General features: G+C 62.4%; 1 protein-coding gene across 1 annotated transcript in view; it reads left to right on the plus strand.

The window, feature by feature from the left end:
• The window catches only part of EFCAB6 (EF-hand calcium binding domain 6), a 101327-nt gene extending 82004 nt beyond the window's left edge, over nucleotides 1–19323 (plus strand). Inside the window, exons 22-30 of the mRNA XM_045575100.1 lie at nucleotides 995–1150; nucleotides 3817–4012; nucleotides 4619–4810; nucleotides 10593–10820; nucleotides 14330–14566; nucleotides 15082–15250; nucleotides 17064–17248; nucleotides 17896–18045; nucleotides 19128–19323. Coding sequence (XP_045431056.1) covers nucleotides 995–1150; nucleotides 3817–4012; nucleotides 4619–4810; nucleotides 10593–10820; nucleotides 14330–14566; nucleotides 15082–15250; nucleotides 17064–17248; nucleotides 17896–18045; nucleotides 19128–19250 — 1636 coding nt within the window. The 3' untranslated portion in view covers nucleotides 19251–19323. The remainder of the gene's footprint in view (nucleotides 1–994; nucleotides 1151–3816; nucleotides 4013–4618; nucleotides 4811–10592; nucleotides 10821–14329; nucleotides 14567–15081; nucleotides 15251–17063; nucleotides 17249–17895; nucleotides 18046–19127) is intronic.
• Nucleotides 19324–19626: the final 303 nt, after the last annotated feature.

Genomic DNA, 19626 nt, shown 5'->3' on the forward strand with positions numbered 1-19626 from the left:
GAACTTTCCCGAGAAGCGGAATCAGCACGTTTAGAACTGAGCACGTTCTGCAGGAAAACCAGCCTCTAGCGGAGTGTGCCTGCCGCCCGAGGGCCCTGTCTCCTTCCCGGAATCAAAACGAGGGGCCTGGGCCTCCCCTCTGCCGACCCTGACCGGCCCTCCCCCCGTGACCCCACCAGCGCAGCCCTGGCCCCCACGCTACTGTGCCCAGGTGGCTGCCCACCAACTCCTCCAGCTCAGGCTTGCTCCTGGGCCACCTTCCCAGTGACTCCTACCCACACCCTCTCCCCGGTGCCACTCCCAGTCCTGCCCGGCTCTCTCCTGACCCACTAACCCTGTGCCTTCAGTGCCATCGCCTGCCCACTGGAATGTAACTTGTAGCGGCCACTCGGAGTTACTGGGTGTGCCCCGGTGCCCACAGCAGTTCTGGAGGTGCCCAGGGAGCTTTTATGGGGGACATCACATCTGTATAAAACCACTGCTTTGCATTCTGGGTCCCACTCTCTGCACTGGTTCTGTAACAAGACAAGACGGGTTCCTCCTGCACAGTTGGCTGGTGGTGATAACGTGCTAGGCACACACACTTATACCTCTCTTTGCAAATGTCGCACCGAGGCTGCCAAACAGCTTCAGGCTCAGTTCTTTTTTTTAAATACATTTTTATTGACTTCAAAGAGCAAAGGAGAGAGGGAGAGAGAGAAACATCAATGATGAAAGAGAATTATTGATCGCTGCCTCCTGCACGCCCCCTTCTGGGGATCAAGCCCACAACGTTCCCCAACTGGGAATCAAACCTGGGACCCTTCAGTCCATAGGCCGACACTCTGTCCGCTGAGCCAAACTGGCCAGGCCCAGAGCCAGTTGACAGATGGGAGTGACCAACGTGGTGCATTTGCCTCTTAAACCTGAGGGGATGTCACGTTGGGTGGTGGTGAGACCCTCGCCTGAGGCAGTGCTTGCTCTCCTGTGGGCTCTGACCCGCGTTCTCGTCCAGGGAGAAGCTGAAGGACCGCTGTGAGGACATCAGGAAGGCGCTGGCCAAGCTGGACACGGGCGGCGGCGGCTCGGTGTCCCTGTGCCAGCTGCAGCAGGCGCTGCGGGACGGCGGCATTCCCCTCAAGGAGGCGGAGCTGGCCGCGCTCCTGGGCAGGTTTGCTCTCGCTGGAGTCCGGGCGGCTTTCCTTCCTCCTCTGTCCAAACAGACTGACATTGCAGTGGCCCACACCTCCCCTGCCGGCCACATGCTGATGGGCTGGAGTCACCCGGAGCAGAAGGAAAAGCAGCTTAAATGTTAGCGATGCTGGCGGGGAAGCTTAGTTACAGTTCGGTCAGTGAGTGAAAGGAAGTTCAGGCGTCATTTCTAAGCCAGGCGTTGGGAGGGCTGCGCCCAGCTCGTCATGGCAAACCGAGGAGTCTTTTCTACGTCAGAGGGGAAGCTGGTTCTTTGCCTGAGCCCTGTCCAAGGACGTCAGGGAGGGTGGTTGCTTAACCACCACTGGCTTCCAGGAGCACAGGCTCAGGCCAGGCTCCATGTCCAGCTCCAGCTTCCCCCGCACCTGCCCCTCTGCCTGTCCTCCCGGCTCTTCCCCTGGTGCTCCATCCTAGTCCCGGCCCTCCTCCTGTCCGAGGTCCGATGCCCAAGAGCCTCCCTGTCTGCCCCATCACGCTCCTGGGCTGGACCCCCATTCCCACCTTTCACATCTCTCTTCCTTAACTCACATGCTTACTTTGCTGGAGTACTTCCCGACGTAATTTCCTAAGAAAGGATGGACAGGAAGTAAATATTCTGAGTTCTTGTTTGTCTGAAAACTCTGAAATTCTTTCCCACACAGATTGATGACTTGTCTGAGCGTGAAGTCCTAGGGAGGACATTCTTTTCCCTTAAAATGTTGAAGACATCGCTCCATTGTGTTCAAGCTGTGAGAAGTCCCATGCTAGCGTGTGTGTGTGTGTGTGTGTGTGTGTGTGTGTGTGTGTGGAGAGAGAGAGAGGAGGGGACCAATTCATGCTCAGATGCCTGTGTGCTCTCTTCTTCCTGAGATAGGGTCTCCTCTCAGGAAACCTATTTCCAGCTGAACAAGAATTCATATGCACTCAATGAATAAATCATGGGAAAATAGCACCCGATAAATAATTCACTAAATGAGTGTGAGTCTTTTAAAAAATAGCGAGTCTCGCTGCATTTGCAGACGACAGAAGGACTGGGATGTTTGTGGTCCACCTTCAGCGGGGCGACCTTCCTTAGGGATTGAAACCTCAGTGAGGGGCCCCGGCTCGGTGCTTTTCTTTCTCAAAGACCTCTTGATGAGAAACAGCTCCGTTATTTGTAATTATATGTAGATTATTCTCTTCTAGATCCAAAATAGATCTTTCTAAATAATACCAAGAAGATTAGCATATGCATTTGATTTTATTACTAAATTTTAATACCAACTTGGCAGTTTACCCTGCTGATGAAGTAGAGCTGATTACCCTCTCCCTGTGTCTTCGTCGTGAGCCAGCGCCGTGGGCTGGGCCAGGCCGGCTGATCTGCAGCTGTGGGGCGGAGACACGGCTCTGGCTCCTGCTCCTCAGAGCACGTCTCAGAGTCCCTGGGAGCTTCTCCTACCTCGGAGCTTCTCCCCCCGAGTCCCTGGGAGCTTCTCTCCCCCTGCCTCCAAGTCCCTGGGAGCTTCTCCTCCCTCAGAGCTTCTCCCCCCGAGTCCCTGAGAGCTTCTCCTACCTCGGAGCTTCTCCCCCCAATCCCTAGGAGCTTCTCCCTCCCCAGGAGCTTCTTCCCCCCCCCAGGAGCTTCTCCCCCTGAGTCCCTGGGAGTCTCCCTCCCCGGGAGCTTCTCCCTGTGCTTGGCAGGAATCCAGGTTCCTCCTCTTTGACACGCTCCTTCCTGCTGAAAGAAAGTTTAGGTGATGATGTGCCAGAAACGCCAGAGAACTTGTGACAGAACTGGGAGCTCTGAGTGCAGTGAAACTAGGAGTTATTTGCATCCTCAGTAAACTTGCACTATGTTCTCATGGCACCTTGGGGTCCCCCCCCCCCCATGTGTTCTTGCAGGGTTACAGGCACTGTGTGCTGGAGCGGAGGCGGGAGGGCCCGTTTCCACGGGGATGTCCTGGTGACACCTCACTCAGGTGGAGTGTTCCCTGAGAGACTGCTCAGCTAAGTGGTTCTGTGCACTGTCTTCCGGCTTGGCCACTCAGCTTCCGCCATTCCTGTGAAGGGGTGATCGGGTGCTTTGCTCCGTCCTCCGTCCCCTCTTCCTTCCGCGGTCTTTGCTGCATTTCTCTTCTCTTCAGATTCCCCAGCTGCTCCTCAGGGCAGGGTCTCATCAGCTAAGACCTCCAGGACCAACCCCTACCCTCCATCACCCTCCCCCTGGCCCCGCCCCCACTCCACAGGCCTGCCTCCGACTACCCCGGAGCACTGCTCTGCCCGTGCCAGCCCTGCCCTGGTGCCTGCTTGCCCCAGTCACGGGCCAGGTTCCTCAGTGGGGCCTCTTGCAGCTTCTCTCCGGCTGAGCCCTGTTGTCAGCCTTCATGCCTCGGAGCCTCTGGCCAGGCCCCTGTGGCCTCACCGGCCGGCAGGGCCCACAGGCTCCCCCCCCACCGACCCTCTCCCAGAGCGGGCAGGTTCTGTGTGCCCGGCACGCTGTGGTGATGGGTATGCAGGCACGCATGCGCCCACAGGCCGGGGCACGGTGCCTTCCCCTTATTCCTGCTCTCCACCCCATTCTGTGCTCAGCTCACGAGTGTTGGATGAATAACTGATAGGGTTTTTAATTAATATATTCTTTTCTTTTTCTTCTTCCTTGGGGACCAGTTTGAGAATCAGCTGGCAAAACAACTCCATCAATTACCTTGACTTCTTGAGGGCAGTGGAGGACAACAAGCCATCCGGGCCTGAGCCGAGGGAAAGCGAGCCGGCCGTGCCCGTCAATTTTGCGAAGCTGAGTCCGGAGGAGGTCCTGAGGAACGTCCAGAGAGTGGTGGCCGCCAGCGGCCCAGCACTGGCCACGGTACGGCAGACCGCTCTCACCGCGGACCCGCCGTGAGGGAGGGCTGCAAGCCCGTCCCTCCTCCGGACCCCCTCCCCCGCCACGCCCCTGGTGTCCCACCTCCGAGGAGGGGCTCGGACCATGTGCTCAGTGAGCAGGTGTCTGTCCGTACTTGCTGCAGACAGAGCTCCCGTGCCCTGGCCGCTGGCATTATCCCACATACCAAAAGGTCACAGGTTCGATCCCTGGTCAGGCACATGCCTAGGTTGCAGGTTTGATCCCCAATCAGGGCATGTACGGGAGGCAACTGATCGATGTTTCTCTCTCCCTCTCTCTCTCCCTCTCTCTCTCTCTCTCTCCCTCTCTCTTTCTCTTTCTCTCAAAAGTTACGGGGCCACGGTTCCCTTTGTACCAATTCGTATCCGAATAGGAGCGAATAGAGCACGTCGCCTGCGAGTCTGGCACGGCGCACCCATCAGGCCCGCCAGTGCCCCAGGCCCGCACCTGCTGAGGGGTCAGCATCAGGCGGCGCGCACTCGGCCTGTTCGCATCGCGCAGGAGCAGCACAAGGACAGCGCCTCGGGAACGTTCACTGGACTAGCAGCAGCCTGTGTCTCCCTCCCGCAGGCATTCTCTGCCCTGGACAAGGAGGACACGGGGTGCGTGAGGGCCTCGGACTTCGGCCAGGTGCTGAAGGACTTCTGTCACAAGCTGACAGACAACCAGTTCCACTACTTCCTGCGGAAGCTGCGGCTCCACCTGACGCCCTGCATCGGCTGGAAGTACTTCCTGCAGAGCTTCGGCAGCTTCCTGGAGGAGGTGAGTGCCCGCGGCCCTGGGCACGCGCTGGTTCTTGCTTTTGCAGAGCGGGTGGCCCGTTAAAAGCAGGTCCCTGAATGGGCAGGCCCCTGGGCCGTGAGCTCATCCGAAGGAAGCATCGGTATGAAGACTGTATGAGAAGGTGAACACGTAGCTTTTACTCCGTTTGAAAGTTACTATCTTATTTTCAGAGACGCTTGTGAGCGTGCTTTTGTCTGGTTGTGTAGAGTGCTCGGGATTCTCGGGGCCCTGGAGATGGTCTGGGGTCCAGAGAAGTGAGGCCCCGAGTGGCAGTGAAGGAACTGGGACTCACTCGGGAGGCATTTGTTGAGGACCCACTATGTGTCGGACCCGCCCTAGGCCATGTTCCAGGCAGTCCTGGGGCAGCGGGAAATGTGGAGGTAGTGAGCAAAAACAGATGTACAATCAGCAGGCCCCAGGGGAAATCAAGGAGGACTTCCTGGAGGAGGGAGTGTGGCTGACCGTGGGGTTCATATTTCTTCCCGAGGACTGCTGCTTTGGCTGCACAAGATGTAAATTCTTAGGGGGTTTCTTGATTTGAAGGGAGTTGGGGGACCTTGGGGTTCGCCGTCACCCCACCTGGGAAGAGTCCTTGCACGGAAGGCCGGCAGCGCTGCCGGGGCTGCGCCTGGAACCTGGGGACTCCAGCCTCTGCACTCACCACGCAGGTCCCCAGGCCCGAGAGCGAGGCCTCCCTGGGTGGGTGCAGGGCCAGTTCCCCCCGACCGGGTCCACAGCGGTCCCCGCTTCGCCTTCATTCGGCCTGTGGCGCTCTGTCTGTGTGACAGGCGGTGTTGTTGCTGTTGTTATTTTTAGCTTTCATTAATCCACTGTAAATAAAATGAAGACACAGTACAATTAATTCTTTCGCTAATCAAAATATTTGATCACATGAAGCAATTTTTCAATTCCTGGGAGTAATTGCACTGTTCTTACGGAGTGGAGCCGTCCTGAGCGTCTAACAGCCACTGTCCCTGCGTGCTCCTCCTCCCGCCGGGGGGAGGGGAGGGAGCCGGGGGGCTCACCGCCTCCCTCCGGCCAGGACACCCCGTGAACCCAGTTCCAGCAGCTCCCTGGGCCCAGCACAGGTGCAGGGATGCACAGACCCTATAAGCCACGTGTCTGACCATGGCTCCGGGCGGGTGGGAAGGTGACACGGCCCCTTGTCATGCCGCTGTGCCCCAAGCCTGTCCGCTTTCCTTCCTCCTCCCTGTCACCCCCGTCACTCCTGACCTCCCCTGGCCCAGCAGAGCCCAAGCTGCTCCAGAGCAAGGGCAGGGCAGTGCCCGCCTCCTCAGTGGGAGGAGCCCAGGGTCGCAGGGCAGAGGGGGGACCCAGAGTCACAGGGTGAGACGCCAGGAGGAGGGCAGAGGGGCCTGGAGGCTGCGTACAGGGAACAATCGATGTGCGTGCTTCCCCGGGTGGGTCCCGTCCAGCCTCCTGCCCCGGCGGCTCCATCCTTCTGTGGAGGCGGCTCAGGAGACGACGGGTGGTGTCCGTCGGCGAGGACGTGCGTGGCCATGGCTGTTGACAGGAGAGGGAGCTCTTTTCTGGGTCAGTCCATGGCAGAGCGGTGGACACAGCGTGACTGACACTTGCCGAGTTCCCTCAGCCATGCCCGGGCCAGGGGGCGCTGGGCTGGCGTGAGGCGCTGGATGATGGCAGGGCTGACTGAACTGCCAGAGGAAGGACGTGGCTGGGACCCCAGCACCTGCTGCAGGCACCCCCACTGGCAGCCACAGTGTGTGCCCCGGGAGCAGCCCTAGCTGAGGCCAAGGCAGGGTCACAGGGTATGGCCGGGGCGGAGAGAGCCTGGAGCTGGGCGGGAGGTGGGCTCAGGGGATTCTGTGCAGCCCCACCAGGGCTGCCGCCCTCGGACCCCCAACTCACAAACGGCAGGACTCAGCGCCGCAGGTTCACACTGTGAAGCTGTGGCTTTAAAAAAATGTTACTTACTTTAGAGCAGCGGTTGCCAAGCCGTGGTCTGTGAGGTCCGAAAGGTTGGTGACCGCTGGTTTAGAGAGAGAGGACGGGAGAGGGAGAGAGAGAAACATGGACCAGCTGCCTCCTGCACACCCTGACAGGGATCAAGCCCACAACCCAGGCACGGGACGACCCCCAACCAGCTGAGCCACCGGCCTGGGTGACCTGCTTTTCACCTTAGATCAGTGGGTGCGCACTGCCGGCTCTGCGGACTGTCCTTCCTCTACTGGGCGTTTCTTCTGAGTCTTCCGAAGAGGAGACACATTTCTTCTGGTTCTAGAAAAAGCACTGCTTCCCCACCCAGACTGATGGTCACATGACAAGGGCAGGGACACAGACGCTCCAGACCGGGAGCCACCTGCTCGTCCTGCCTCGGGAGCGGGCTGGCCGGTGGGCGCGGGGCTGAGCGCCTCGCAGGCCCCAGCCTGTGCCCTCGGAGGCAGGCGGCCCTGCCGGGGAGCAGTTGGGCCACGTCCTCAGGGCTGGGGACCTTCGGCGCAGCGCCCGGTCCCTCGTGCACCTGGGGGGCAGCAGCCGCGGGGGTGGCTGGGGATTTTGTTTTTTCCTTGTGTCTGTAGTTTTTACGTCTTTACAGCGAGCACGCAGTGATTACTTTTGCAAACACTGAAGGGATGTCTGTACTGGCGTCAGACGCACCTCCCACAGCGGTATCCGCCTCTCCCGCCCCCGAGGCCCTTCCCACCAGACAGGCCGCCCCTCAGCACCCTCTCTGCCGGCTCCCTGATTCCAGCACTTCCCGTCCCTCCCTGCGTGGCCCTCAGCGGTGGAGCGGGGGCATCTGTGGCGCCTGTGGCCACGGGCGTCCGTGGCTTTGCACCTGCACTTCCTCCTCCGCCCAGGCTGCTGCTCCCGGGAGGCCCGCTCCTCAGAGCGCACACCTGGTTGCCCCTCTGCTCCCCCGGCGCTGACCCCCCAGGGTCACTGCGTGCGGCCCTGCAGGTCTCCTGGGCGCCCTCCTCTGTGACACACCCTGCTCCTGCCACACCCTCAGGCTCTGGGCTCTGTGACCAGGGGACCTGAGCCCTGCATAGGAGGTTGGGGACCCTCTCAGGCACATCTCACGGAGCTCGGAGACCAGCCCTCATGAGCGTTCCTCACGACCAGACGGCCCCCACCCCCCACCTGGGCACCCCTGCCCCGCAGAGAGGCCAGACTCCTGGCTCCCAGGTACGCACTGCCCTCCTTCCAGAGCGGGTGCCGTACGCAGGGGAAGGTGACTGAGCGGGAGTAGGAAGTGACCGGCCGGGGGCGAGGGTGGGTCCACACTGCACACGGGGCCAGGGGGCCTGGGGGTTGGATGTGGGGACGGAGAGGGATGTCGCGGGGACTCCGGGCCCTGAGGCGGAGCCCTCAGCGGGCCTGTGTTTGGCAGTTGATGGCTCAGGGGGGGAGAAAGAGCCTCCATTATGGCACTGGGCCACCTGGGCCCAGCACCCTGCTTCTGTGACGTGTGACGCTGTAACAAACGGGCCTGTGACCTGACAGCCCAGCCGCAGTGCAGAGCTGTGTCCCCGAGCGTCAGAGTGGGTCTCCACGGGCTAGTTGCATATTTAAGACCTCCCTGTCCCATCGTGATTACATCACATTCATGGCATTTTAGTACCTGGCAGGTCCAAAGCCTCATTACTAGCCTTTCCCTAGGTGTCATGGCAGTGCTCACGTGCTTATTTTTCTACCAGAAGTCCGGTGCACGGAAATTTGTACACTCGGGAGGGCGTTCCCTCAGCCCGCCTGCTCCCTCTCACAGTCCAAGAGCCCTTGGGATGTCCTACTGGCGGCTTAGGCCGGCTCCCCACGCGGAGGAGCGGGCCAAGGCTGCAGTCTGGCCTCCCTCTGCGGGAGTGAATAGCCGATCAGGGGAAGGCACCACCCCATCACTCCGCTGCTGCCTTCAGCCCTCATAGCTGCCTTGGCTTTGTGAAGGATGTTCGGCTGTCTGGTCCAATTAGCATATTATGCTCTTATTATTATAGATAGCAACTTTAATACCAGGATGTATAATAATTCCTCCAAATGTTCCTTGGTATTTTTATTAGACTCTTACTAGATTTACTTACAGTTTTATCTTTGGAAATTGTAGAGGGCCGCCTGGGAAGGCACCCTGGGCATTTCTTTAAATTGTCAGCTGAGTCTGAGGTGACTGGCAAAGCCACATCTAGGATACACATTTCCCCAAGATGGCGGATGGTGTAATCAGCTTGGCCTTCATATCAGCCCAGGTGTCGGCAGGAGCGGGTCTAGATATGTAAATCCAGTCAACCTCCAGGAATGCTCTGGCCTACTTAAGAATGCAAATAAGCTCCTTTGATTCTAAGTTTCTGGTGTTACTTCCTGCTATTGGGGGTATAAATAAATGTGCTTGGTGGCTCAGGGTTATCGTCTTCCTGCCGCTCCATCAGAGAGGATGGCATCCCACCCAGCTCCCAGCTTTTAAATCTATTTCTGCATCTTCTTTCTTTCTATTATTTCTCGATCCCTGGCCACCTCCACTTAGAACAGGTTTGTTCATCTCTCTTCCTGTGCTGACTGAGATTTGATGCTCTTTCCCCTTTGTTGACACGAGCTTTGTTAATGGAATGGGAGGATTTGCTAATTCTCAAAGATCCTTAAGCTTGACATAAACTCTACTTAAACTTAGTGTGCCATTTTTAAACACGGTGCTAAACATTCCTAGTGGCTTTCTTTAAAAACACGTTAATGTCTTGGCATTAATGTCCATAAATTAGGTTGGTTTATATTTTTTCCTTAAAGTATTTGCTTTATCCTATTTTCTGTTAGGTATTAGGGTGGGGTAATCTATAGTGAACTGGGTTGCTGTATCTCCCTTCCCATATTCTGGGATACTCTGACTAAGGTGAAAATTATCTGGTTTTTGTTGTTATTGTTAATTCTCACCCAAGGATATTTTTTCCCATTGATTTTTAGAGTGGAAGCAGGAGGGAGAGAGAAACAGCGGTGTGAGAGAGATGTGTCAATTGGTTGCCTCCTGCACAGGCACCTCCGGCCTCTCTCCTCGCAGGAGGCCATGGCAGCTGCCCCCATGTCTTCGCCCTCTGAGCCCATCTCCACACCTGACTTCTCAGACCTCAGTCTCCCTGGTGCCCCCGGACACACAGAGCCTCGCACTCCCAGCCTCCGCCGGTGGCCACCAGTTCCTCCCCGTTGCCTGCTGGTCCTGTTGTCCTGTCTGCCCACCTCAGGCTCAGCGGGTGCTGAGGGTGGGCCTCCCATGGCACCTTCCCAGGAGCCCTCTTCCCGCACTGACGCCCAAACTCACAGCGAGAAGGTCCTTCTGAGGCCCCTCTTCCCGGACCCTTTTCCCCGGAGCCCAGGCTTCTGGCTCCTCAGCACCAAGGACAGCGTCACGAGGCCCAGAGAGGGCCGCCCCCTCCACCTCCCTGCTCCCGCGCCCACTGCCCAGCACTCCCTGTGGGCTCGAAGGGTTCCCACGGAGGGCCCGCAGCCGGAGCACCGCCCTCTGACTCCTCTGGTGGAGGAGGGAGGCCCTTTCCAGGCAGAGCAGGCGCTCACTGTATCCTTAAAGGGACAGAGACGAGACCAGGAATGAGCGCCCGGGCACACGGGAAAGCTGGGCCCGCCAGCCTGGCACCTCCCTGCCGCCCCGCCCTGCGGGGACTCCGTGTGCTCCTGACATAGCTGAGCAGGAGCCTTGTCTCCAGTCACCTTCCTCAGCTGGGATCCCGGGTCCGGGGCCACCCGTCCTTTCCCAGTGGGTCCGTTTCCTCTCTCTGCCCAGAATGCCTCCGAGTGGGCCGAGAAGATGCCCAAGTGCCCGCCCCCCGGGTCCCCCAAGGAAGCGGCCAACCGCGAGATCCTGGCGCGGCTGCACCGAGCCGTGGCGACCCGCTACCAGGCCATCGCCCAGGAGTTCCAGAACTTCGACACCGCCAAGGCCGGCACCGCCTCCCGGGACGAGTTCCGGGCCGTCTGCACGCGCCACGTCCAAGCGCTGACGGACGAGCAGGTACGGGCGCTGGGTGGGCACCCTGACCCGGCCTGAGCCAGGCGCCTCCCCCTGGCGCCGGTGCTGGTGGAACTCTCCTTGGGAAGTGCATGGGGCGGGGGGGGGCGGGTCTTTTCTGGGGAGGGTTGTGGTCATGGCTGTTTGGTTTTAACCTCACTGGAGACTCGCAGAGCCCTCTGTGTCTGCGGCTGGCACAGAGGGCACCATTCCTATCGAAGCAAGCAGTGTCACTTTATTTTCTTATTTTTATTGATTAAAGAGGATGGGAGAGAGGGAGAGAGGGATAGAAACGTCACTGATGAGAGAATCATTGACCGGCTGCCTCCTGCACACCCCACACTGAGGATCGAGCCTGCAACCCAGACATGTGCCCCTGCTGGATTTGAACCCGGGACCCTTCAGTCCGCAGGCCGATGCTCTATCCACTGAGCAACACTGGCCAGGGCTCACTTTCATTTTTAAAGTCAAATTGCATTCAGCTCCAGCCGCCCCTGTGCTGCTGCTCCCCCTGCAGCCCTGGGTGTGGGAGAGCCACAGGGAAGGCCAGCCCTGCCCCGACCAGGCCACCCTCCCGCAGCCTTCCTGCCCGTGTCCCTCGGGCTCCCTTCTCACCCTCCTCGGTCCTTGGCTCAGGGCAGGGCTCTCGGGTGCTCTGGGGCTGCTCCCCGGCATGCCACCCCAGCTGTCCCACTGTCCACAGCGACAGATGGCACTCCCACCCCAACAACGAGAAAAGGCCAGATAGCTGCGCAATCAGAACTTTTCTCCAGCCCCTCGGACAGCTGAGGGTGCAGGGGGTTCTTGCTCCTCACCGCACCCCTCACTGGACCCCAAATGCAAAGCAGAACCTGGCACCTGGGGCCCAGCAGGTCCCGGAGTGGACAGTGTCTAGTGTGGGCGCTCCCCCCACCCCCGAAAGCCAGGGACCGAACGGCTGACAGCACTCGCAGAAGAGGGTTCCCTTCACCCCAAAATGCTGCCCCGGTGCCGGCCGCTCCGGTCTTCAAAGACACAGTGCCCGGTTCCGGAGGGTGACTCGGTGCAGAAGGAAACCCCACACACTGTGCGGTGCCCCGCTCCCCACCTCCGGGCCCTGCTCCGGCTCCTCCGCCTCCTGCGGGCCCGGGGGTCAGTCTTCCCCGGGAAGCTGGGCAGCCGCCTCATGGGGTCAGTGTCCACGGGGAGGGGCTCACCAGGCCGCCGCACCCCACCGGGCCTCGCACCTCACTGCCCAGGAGGGGCAGCCCTCAGAGACGCTCCTCAGATGCGCTCAGACTCCCGTGGCTGGCTCACTAACGTGAGACGCGGCTCCCAATGGCCTGTCCCCGGAGCAGGCGCGCTGTCCCCCAGCAGCCCGGAGCCCGTCAGAGGGACCCGTGCGCCGTTCTGACTCTGGGCACCTGAGGCCGCAGGCTCTCCAATGAGCTGCTCATCAGCCGGGTGGTCTTACTCTAAGTATAGACGGGACGATGGCGCCCTGCGCCGAGCCGTTCGGAACAGGGACCGGATGTTACTTTTCCTGAGCGTCACTGTCCCCAGCGCATCGGCCGTCCCCACCAGCGCGGTGTTTAGCGGCTGCTTCTGAAACCCCGCGGCCGGCCGTGCGGGAGCGGGTGGCCATGGCGGCCTGTGCTGCGGGGAAGGTGGTCGCTTTCCACGGGCCCCTCCCCTCCCCCACCTGGAAGCTTCTCCTCAGGAACCTCCATCTGATGCGCCTGCCACTCACTCCTGGCTCGGAGGTGGCTCCGGGGCGTGTGGCCTCCGGGGAGATGGGTGGAGGGGACGGTGACCGCTCCGTCTGTCCGTCCCTGTAGCTCCCTGCAGGTCTGCGCTCAGTCAGAGAAAACGTTACAGAACTGAATCAGGAATACTGTCCTCAGCCAAACCTCCTTCCCCTCCCTTCACCCTCCCCCTCCCGCTCACCCCACATTCCAGTGGACCTGCAGTAGGCTCCCTTTTCATTCGCTCTGGGAGCCCAGGAGCGACGGGTTCCTGGCCACGGCCAGGTGCGTGGGAAGGACGGGGACAGCCCTCCCGTGCTGACCGGAGCCGCTGCTCCCCCACGTGTGCCAGAGGCGGGTGCCACAGGGCCTTGTGGTATAAACACACGTTACCCCCTTCCTGCCCCCTGAAGGCCCGGGCCATTGGCGGGGGCTCACTCGGAGGCACTGGGTCATTGCTGTGTCCCTGCCGCTGCGTGTGGCTGTGTCACAGCCCGTGACACCAGACAGCGCCCGGGCAGGCCACGCACCTCTCCCAGACACGGCCTTGCCACGGTGCGAGGCACATCACCCTCGGGGTAAACCGGAGGCCAGCACAGGCTGAGGGCTGGCACCGGGAGCTGCCTGCACAGCTCAGAGCCCGAGGGGGGGGCGGGGGGGAAGAGCCAGGTGCCTGGAGGGGGAGGAAGGAGGAAAGGAGGAAGGAGGAGAAGGATGGGGGGAAGAGAGAGAGGATGAGGAAGATAAGGGGGAGGAAGGGGAGGAGGGGGGAGAAGGGAGAGGGGAAGAAGGAGGAGGAGTCAGATGCCTAGAGGAGGAGGAAGGGGAGGAGGAAGGGGAGGAGGAGGAAGGGGAGGAGGAAGGCGAGGAGGAGAAGGAAGGAGGAGAAGGAAGGAGGAGGAGGAAGGGGAGGAGGGGGGAGAAGGGAGAGGGGAAGAAGGAGGAGGAGGAGTCAGATGCCTAGAGGAGGAGGAAGGGGAGGAGGAAGATAAGGGGGAGGAAGGGGAGGAGGGGGGAGAAGAGAGGGGAAGAAGGAGAAGGAGGAGTCAGATGCCTAGAGGAGGAGGAAGGGGAGGAGGAAGGGGAGGAGGAAGGGGAGGAGGAGAAGGAAGGAGGAGGAGGAAGGGGAGGAGGAGAAGGAAGGAGGAGGAGGAAGGGGAGGAGGAAGGGGAGGAGGAAGGGAGGAGGGGAGAAGGGAGAGGGGAAGAAGGAGGAGGAGTCAGATGCCTAGAGGAGGAGGAAGGGGAGGAGGAAGATAAGGGGGAGGAAGGGGAGGAGGGGGGAGAAGAGAGGGGAAGAAGGAGAAGGAGGAGTCAGATGCCTAGAGGAGGAGGAAGGGGAGGAGGAGGAAGGGGAGGAGGAAGGGGAGGAGGAGAAGGAAGGAGGAGGAGGAAGGGGAGGAGGAGAAGGAAGGAGGGGGGGAGAATGAAGGAAGAGGAGGAGGGAGTCTGGCTGGGCTGGCAGGACCACAGGGCCAGGGGTCTGCTTGGCATTTTCCCCTCCGTGTTCGTCCATCGTGCATGCTGCTCGCCCATGACCGATCACAGGTTTCAGGCCCTTAACCTGCAAGCGCTCCCGGAGGCCCGGACAGTGTAAACACGTCCCTCAGAGCCGCAGCGTCCTCCCGTCCTGGCTCCTTCAGGCTTCCGGAGGCTTCCGCCGAGTGCGTGGGGGCCGGATCGGTTTTCTGTCCGGTTTCTCACTGAGCTGGGCGCGGAGCCCACCGCTGAGGGCCGCCTCCGGGCCCGGGTTCGGGGTGTGCGCTGACCTGCCCTCTGCCTCCCGCAGTTCGACCGGCTCTGGAAGGAGATGCCGGTCACGGCCAAGGGGCGGCTGCGCTACCTGGACTTCCTGAGCCGGTTCAGCTCCGAGAAGGCGGCCACCCCGCCCAGCAGCGGCGACTCCCCCAAGGCCCAGAGGAGGTGCGACGTGCCCGCCACCTCGGAGGGAGGCAGAGCTGTGGGGTCGTCATCGTCCACCCGAGACCCCCCGAAAACGGGGGCCAAACCGCGGAGCCAGCCGTGTGTAAGTTCCCACCCCTGGCCCACGTCGCCTTGGCCCCTGGTGGTCCCTGTGTTCCCACGGGTGTGGGTGCCCGGGGTGGGGGCACAGGGCAGGAGCAGGCCTGGGGGAGGGAGGTGAGAGGGGAGGGGAGGGGAGAGTAAGGAGGACTGGAGGCAGGAAGAGGTGGGGGGCGGGGACGGGGCTGTCCTGGCAGCCAGGCTGCCAGCATCCCGGCCAGAAAGCCGATGCCGGAGTGGGTGGGCGGTGCCCAGGGAAGCCTGCCTCACCCGCTCCCTGGGGCCATGCCTCCCGCACGCAGACAGGTGCCCCTTTCCTTCCCGACTCTTCTCCGGCGGGAGACCTCGTGTCCCTCACGCGCGCACACAGCAGGGACACTGAAGTCGCCTCTCTCCGAACTTGAATCTCCGTGTGCTCCTCGTGTTACTGCTGAGAGGGCGCCGCCTGAGAGCGGAGCTCACCGGAGTCACCTGCGGGGGCTGTTCCTTCCGCTCGGTGACTCCGCTCTCCGCCCGCAGACGGCCAGCAGCCGGGGCGCCGTGCTGGGCACCCCGCAGCTGCACAACTGCGAGCCCGTGGAGAGCCGGCTGCGGAGGCGCGTGCAGGGCTGCTGGCGCGAGCTCCTGCGGGAGTGCAAGGAGCGCGACCCCCACAGGCAGGGCGACATCGCCGCCGCCGACTTCCTGGGTGCGTGGCTCCCGGCACAGGTTCACCTGCAGGCACAGCCGTCCCGGGAGGCATCGGGTGGTGAGGGCGGGCCGGGGCGCCAGCCCTCTGGACCCCGCTGAGCGTCCCCCGCTGGCGTCACCCTGCGCCGGAGCACAGACCCGGCTGCGGCCCCGGGGGGCGGGTGTGTGTGAATGACGGACAGCGAGGGGCGGGACAGGCGGGGACAGGGACGCCGGGTGCGAGGCCCCACACAGCTCCCAGGACTCACTGAGCAGCGCTTGGATGAGCCGTTCAGACGCAGCCGGTTTGGTTTATGCTCCCGCTGACGGCTGCACACGGTTTGTTAACATGTAACTCAGGGAATCGTTCTGACCAGCCACCCTCCCCGAAGCCCTCAGCTCCGCCTGACTAACGCCCTGGCCTCCTCAGGAAAGGGTTTCCGGGAACCGGTGTCCATGGGTTTGCTGTGGGGACAGCCGAGGCCTCAAAAAGCACAAATGGAACCACATGTGAAGCCGTGTGAGCAGTGCCTGCCCCAGACACAGACACGAGAGCGTGAGAGCGGTGGCAGTGCCGGCCGCGGCCGCGGCTGCGTGCCACGTGCTCCTGTTAGTTCTTTCGGGTTTGAGCCGGATGGGCCTTAATTTGCGTTGTCATTAACGGCATCGCTGGTTTTCCTTTCTAACCATGACCTCATGTGAGCCAGCGACCCGTGACTCAGACAGCTTGCCTGCCCCCCATGTTCCATTCAGATTCAGTTCTGCACAAACACACCGGAAGGCATTCCGCTGCTCTGCCTGCCACCGGCCCCTGCAGGGCGGACCATCGGCAGCCCTGGGCACGGCTCCTCTGGGCTCCCAGCCCCGCCCTCAGCCCAGCCGTCCCCGCGGCTGCCTGACCTGGGGCCGGGGCAGGGACCCCACTGCGCATGCACGCCGGCCTCCAGCTGGTCCGGCTGGTGCCTCTGGTTACATAACATTCACTTGTGTTGGTTTTGCTCCTCAGCCTCGGTAACTCGCTAGCGTGCCCTCCTCCAGACTGGCTGCCTTTGTGCGGTCACAGGCGGGCTCAGTGATTGGCCTTAAGCCGGAGCCTGAGGCTCTTGTCTCTTCCCGCTCAGACATCACTGCAGACGCAGCGGGAGCCCGGGCACCGGTCAGAGCTGAGCGTGAGAGCGAGCTAGAGGGGAGCGGGGAGCCTGACACCGACACATGCCGGCCTCGGGCAGCTAGAAGGACCCCCGATGTGGAGTCCACATGGTCCTAGTCAGAGGCCAGACTAAGCCCTGGCCCGAGTGGCCATCAGTACAGGCTTATGACCCGCCTGAGGCCGCCCCTGGCGGAGGACTCAGCGTGTGGATCGTGCAGCCGCCGGACCCGAGTGCACCTCCGAAGCCGGCTGAGTCACCGGTGGAGGCCACTCAGCTCCAGGCCCACACGCCTGCCCCTCACACGGCTGGCCTGACCCTGAGCCTTCCTTCTGAGCTCCCTCCCCGGACACCCCGCTCTGCTCTCCCACCCGCTCCGTGTCGTAGCCCCCACAGCCCTCGCCACACTCCCTGCCCCCGGCGATGTGGGGCCAGCAGGCTGCAGGGGGCCCCCATACCACACGCAGCTTGCCGTGTGCACATGGCTCCACCCTGTCCAGCATCGCCCAGAGCCTGTGAAACGGGTCTAAAGCAAAGATGGCACCTCAGCAAGTGATGATCGAACGAACGAATGAATGGATGGATGGATGAGTGAATGGATGAGCGAAGCGAAGAAGAGAGGAGCGGACAGGTGAATGGAAGGCTGAATGCAGTGCCACCGGCTGAACTGCGTGCTCCCCTCAGCGCTCGCCGAGAAGTTCAAGCTGGACCTCAGCCAGGAGGAGGGCCAGCAGCTAACGGTCAAGTACGACCTCAAGGACAACGGGCGCTTCGCCTACTGCGACTTCCTGCAGAGCTGCGTGCTGCTGCTGCGGGCCACGGAGACCTCGCTGATGCAGCGGCTGAGGGTCCAGAACGCAGACAAGATGGTAGGAGCCGGCCCGGGGCCGTGCGGCCGGGGGACAGGCCCCGTGTTCCTCCGCTCATCCCCAGTTCGCACCCCCGCTTCCTGGGAGGGCGGCCGCGGAGGGGCGCTGTGGGGACCCACCTCCCGGGTGTCGCCAGCCTCACTGCGCCCGGTGCCCCGCAGACCTCCTCCTGCACATGCGTTTGTGGGTCTCTCTTGGATGATGTGTGGGCTTAGACAATGTGTGTGCATACCACGTGGTGTAATATAAACATGTGCACATGTGTGTTGTGCACACATATAACACATATAACAAGTATGTCCATGCACTTGCCAAGCGAGCCTTGGCTACCCCACGTCCTCACTCCTTACGGCCTGTCCAGCTACGGGCAGCTGTCAGGTGAGCGATAACCACTGGGCCTGCCAGTGAGCCTGCAGCCAGTGCCCCGGATGGGGAGCTCGTGCCGGGAGGGGGCGCAGGGAGGAAGCAGCGAGGGGTGTGGGGAGCCGGGGGGGCAGGGGGGAGCCGCAGGGAGGAGGCAGCGAGGGGCGCAGGGAGGGGCAGTGGGAATGATCAGGGCTCCGAGCCGGCTCCCCACTCCCGGGGCGGCAGTCCATGGCACTTCCCATCCAGCGCCGTCTCACCCCTGGTTCCCTTTCCTCTTCCAGGAAGGAGCGGGCGCCGAGACGTCCTCCTTCTACTCGGCGCTGCTGCGCATCCAGCCCAAGATCATGCACTGCTGGCGGCCCATGCGCCGCACCTTCAAGGCCTATGATGAGGGCGGCACGGGCTTCGTGGGCGTGACGGACTTCCGGAAGGTGAGCCGGCGTGCCGCTGCCCCGACTCTCCCAGACCCCCTTCCCGGACCCGGCCACTAAGGGGTCAGGCCCTCCCGCACCCACAGGTTCCCCCGGAGGCTTCCACACCCCGGGGCTCCCCTCAGGCCCACACCGGAGCCAGCGCCTCTGGCCCCACCTCGGGGGACCCAGGCCCCTCTCCTCACAGCACCCCCAGACAGAACCGGGGGGGCTGAGCGAGGCCCCAGCTGTGGCCCCTCAGAGGCCGGTGCCTGGCCCTGCCTCAGGGCCCCGTGCCCCCAGCCGCCTCCACAGGCAGCACGCTCACCCACAGAGGGGCGGCTGAGCAGTGCCCTCCACTGTCTGACTGTGGTGCTCTGGTGCCCTCACGGGAGAAAATGGGGGAGAGGAGAGAGCCTGGGGGAGAGGGCTGCAGGAGTCACTGGAGGGGGAGGCACACTGGAGGGGTGCACGGTGGAGGGGGGCACATTGGAGGGGGAGAGCACGCCAGAGGGGGCATGCTGGAGGGAGGGGCACGCTGCAGGGGGAGGCATGCTGAAGGGGGCACAGTGGAGGGGGCAGCTGGAGGGGGCACAGTGGAGGGGGGCACAGTGGAAGGGGCAGCTGGAGGGGGGCATAGTGGAGGGGGCAGCTGGAGGGGGCACAGTGGAGGGGGGCATAGTGGAGGGAGCAGCTGGAGGGGGCACAGTGGAGGGGGCAGCTGGAGGGGGCACAGTGGAGGAGGGCACAGTGGAGGGGGCAGCTGGAGGGGGCACAGTGGAGGAGGGCACAGTGGAGGGGGCAGCTGGAGGGGCACAGTGGAGGGGGGCACAGTGGAGCGGGCAGCTGGAGGGGGCACAGTGGAGCGGGCAGCTGGAGGGGGCACAGTGGAGGGGGCACAGTGGAGCGGGCAGCTGGAGGGGGGCATAGTGGAGGGAGCAGCTGGAGGGGGCACAGTGGAGGGGGCAGCTGGAGGGGGCACAGTGGAGGGGGCAGCTGGAGGGGGCAGCTGGAGGGGGCACAGTGGAGGGGCACAGTGGAGGGGGCAGCTGGAGGGGGCACGCTGAGGCAGCCCTGTGGCACCCCCCCGGCCCGCCCCGCAGGTGCTGCGGCAGTTCAGCATCAACCTGTCGGAGGAGGAGTTCTTCCACATCCTGGAGTACTACGACAAGACGCTGTCCTCCCGGCTCTCCTACAACGACTTCCTGCGCGCCTTCCTGCAGTAGGCGCCGACCGAGCGGGCCGCCCACCGCCGGCCGGACCGTGGCCGGGCCCCGGGAGCCGTGAGACGGCCGCCAGGAGCCAGCAGCCCACAGCGGCGGCCGCGAGGTCAGCGCTCGGCACTGCCCTCGTCCTGGCCAGGGACCGCCATCGCCCGAGCCTCAGCGCCTCGCTAGTCTGAGCAAATAAAGTATTACCTCTGTGGAGAGGGCTCTGTGGCTTCGGAGGACCCCCCTCCCCTCCCTCATCTCACCCCCAAGCCTCCCCTCATTCTCCCCCTCCCCCGTCCCCACACCCGTGCTGGAGCTTCCATTCTGAGAGCCTGTGGGGGCCGGGACAGCGCTTCCTAGTCCTGGACAGACCTGGGCCTCTGCCTCGCCT

This window comes from Pipistrellus kuhlii, unplaced genomic scaffold, assembly GCF_014108245.1.
Source record: "Pipistrellus kuhlii isolate mPipKuh1 unplaced genomic scaffold, mPipKuh1.p scaffold_m20_p_64, whole genome shotgun sequence".
NCBI classification, from domain to species: Eukaryota; Metazoa; Chordata; class Mammalia; order Chiroptera; family Vespertilionidae; genus Pipistrellus; species Pipistrellus kuhlii.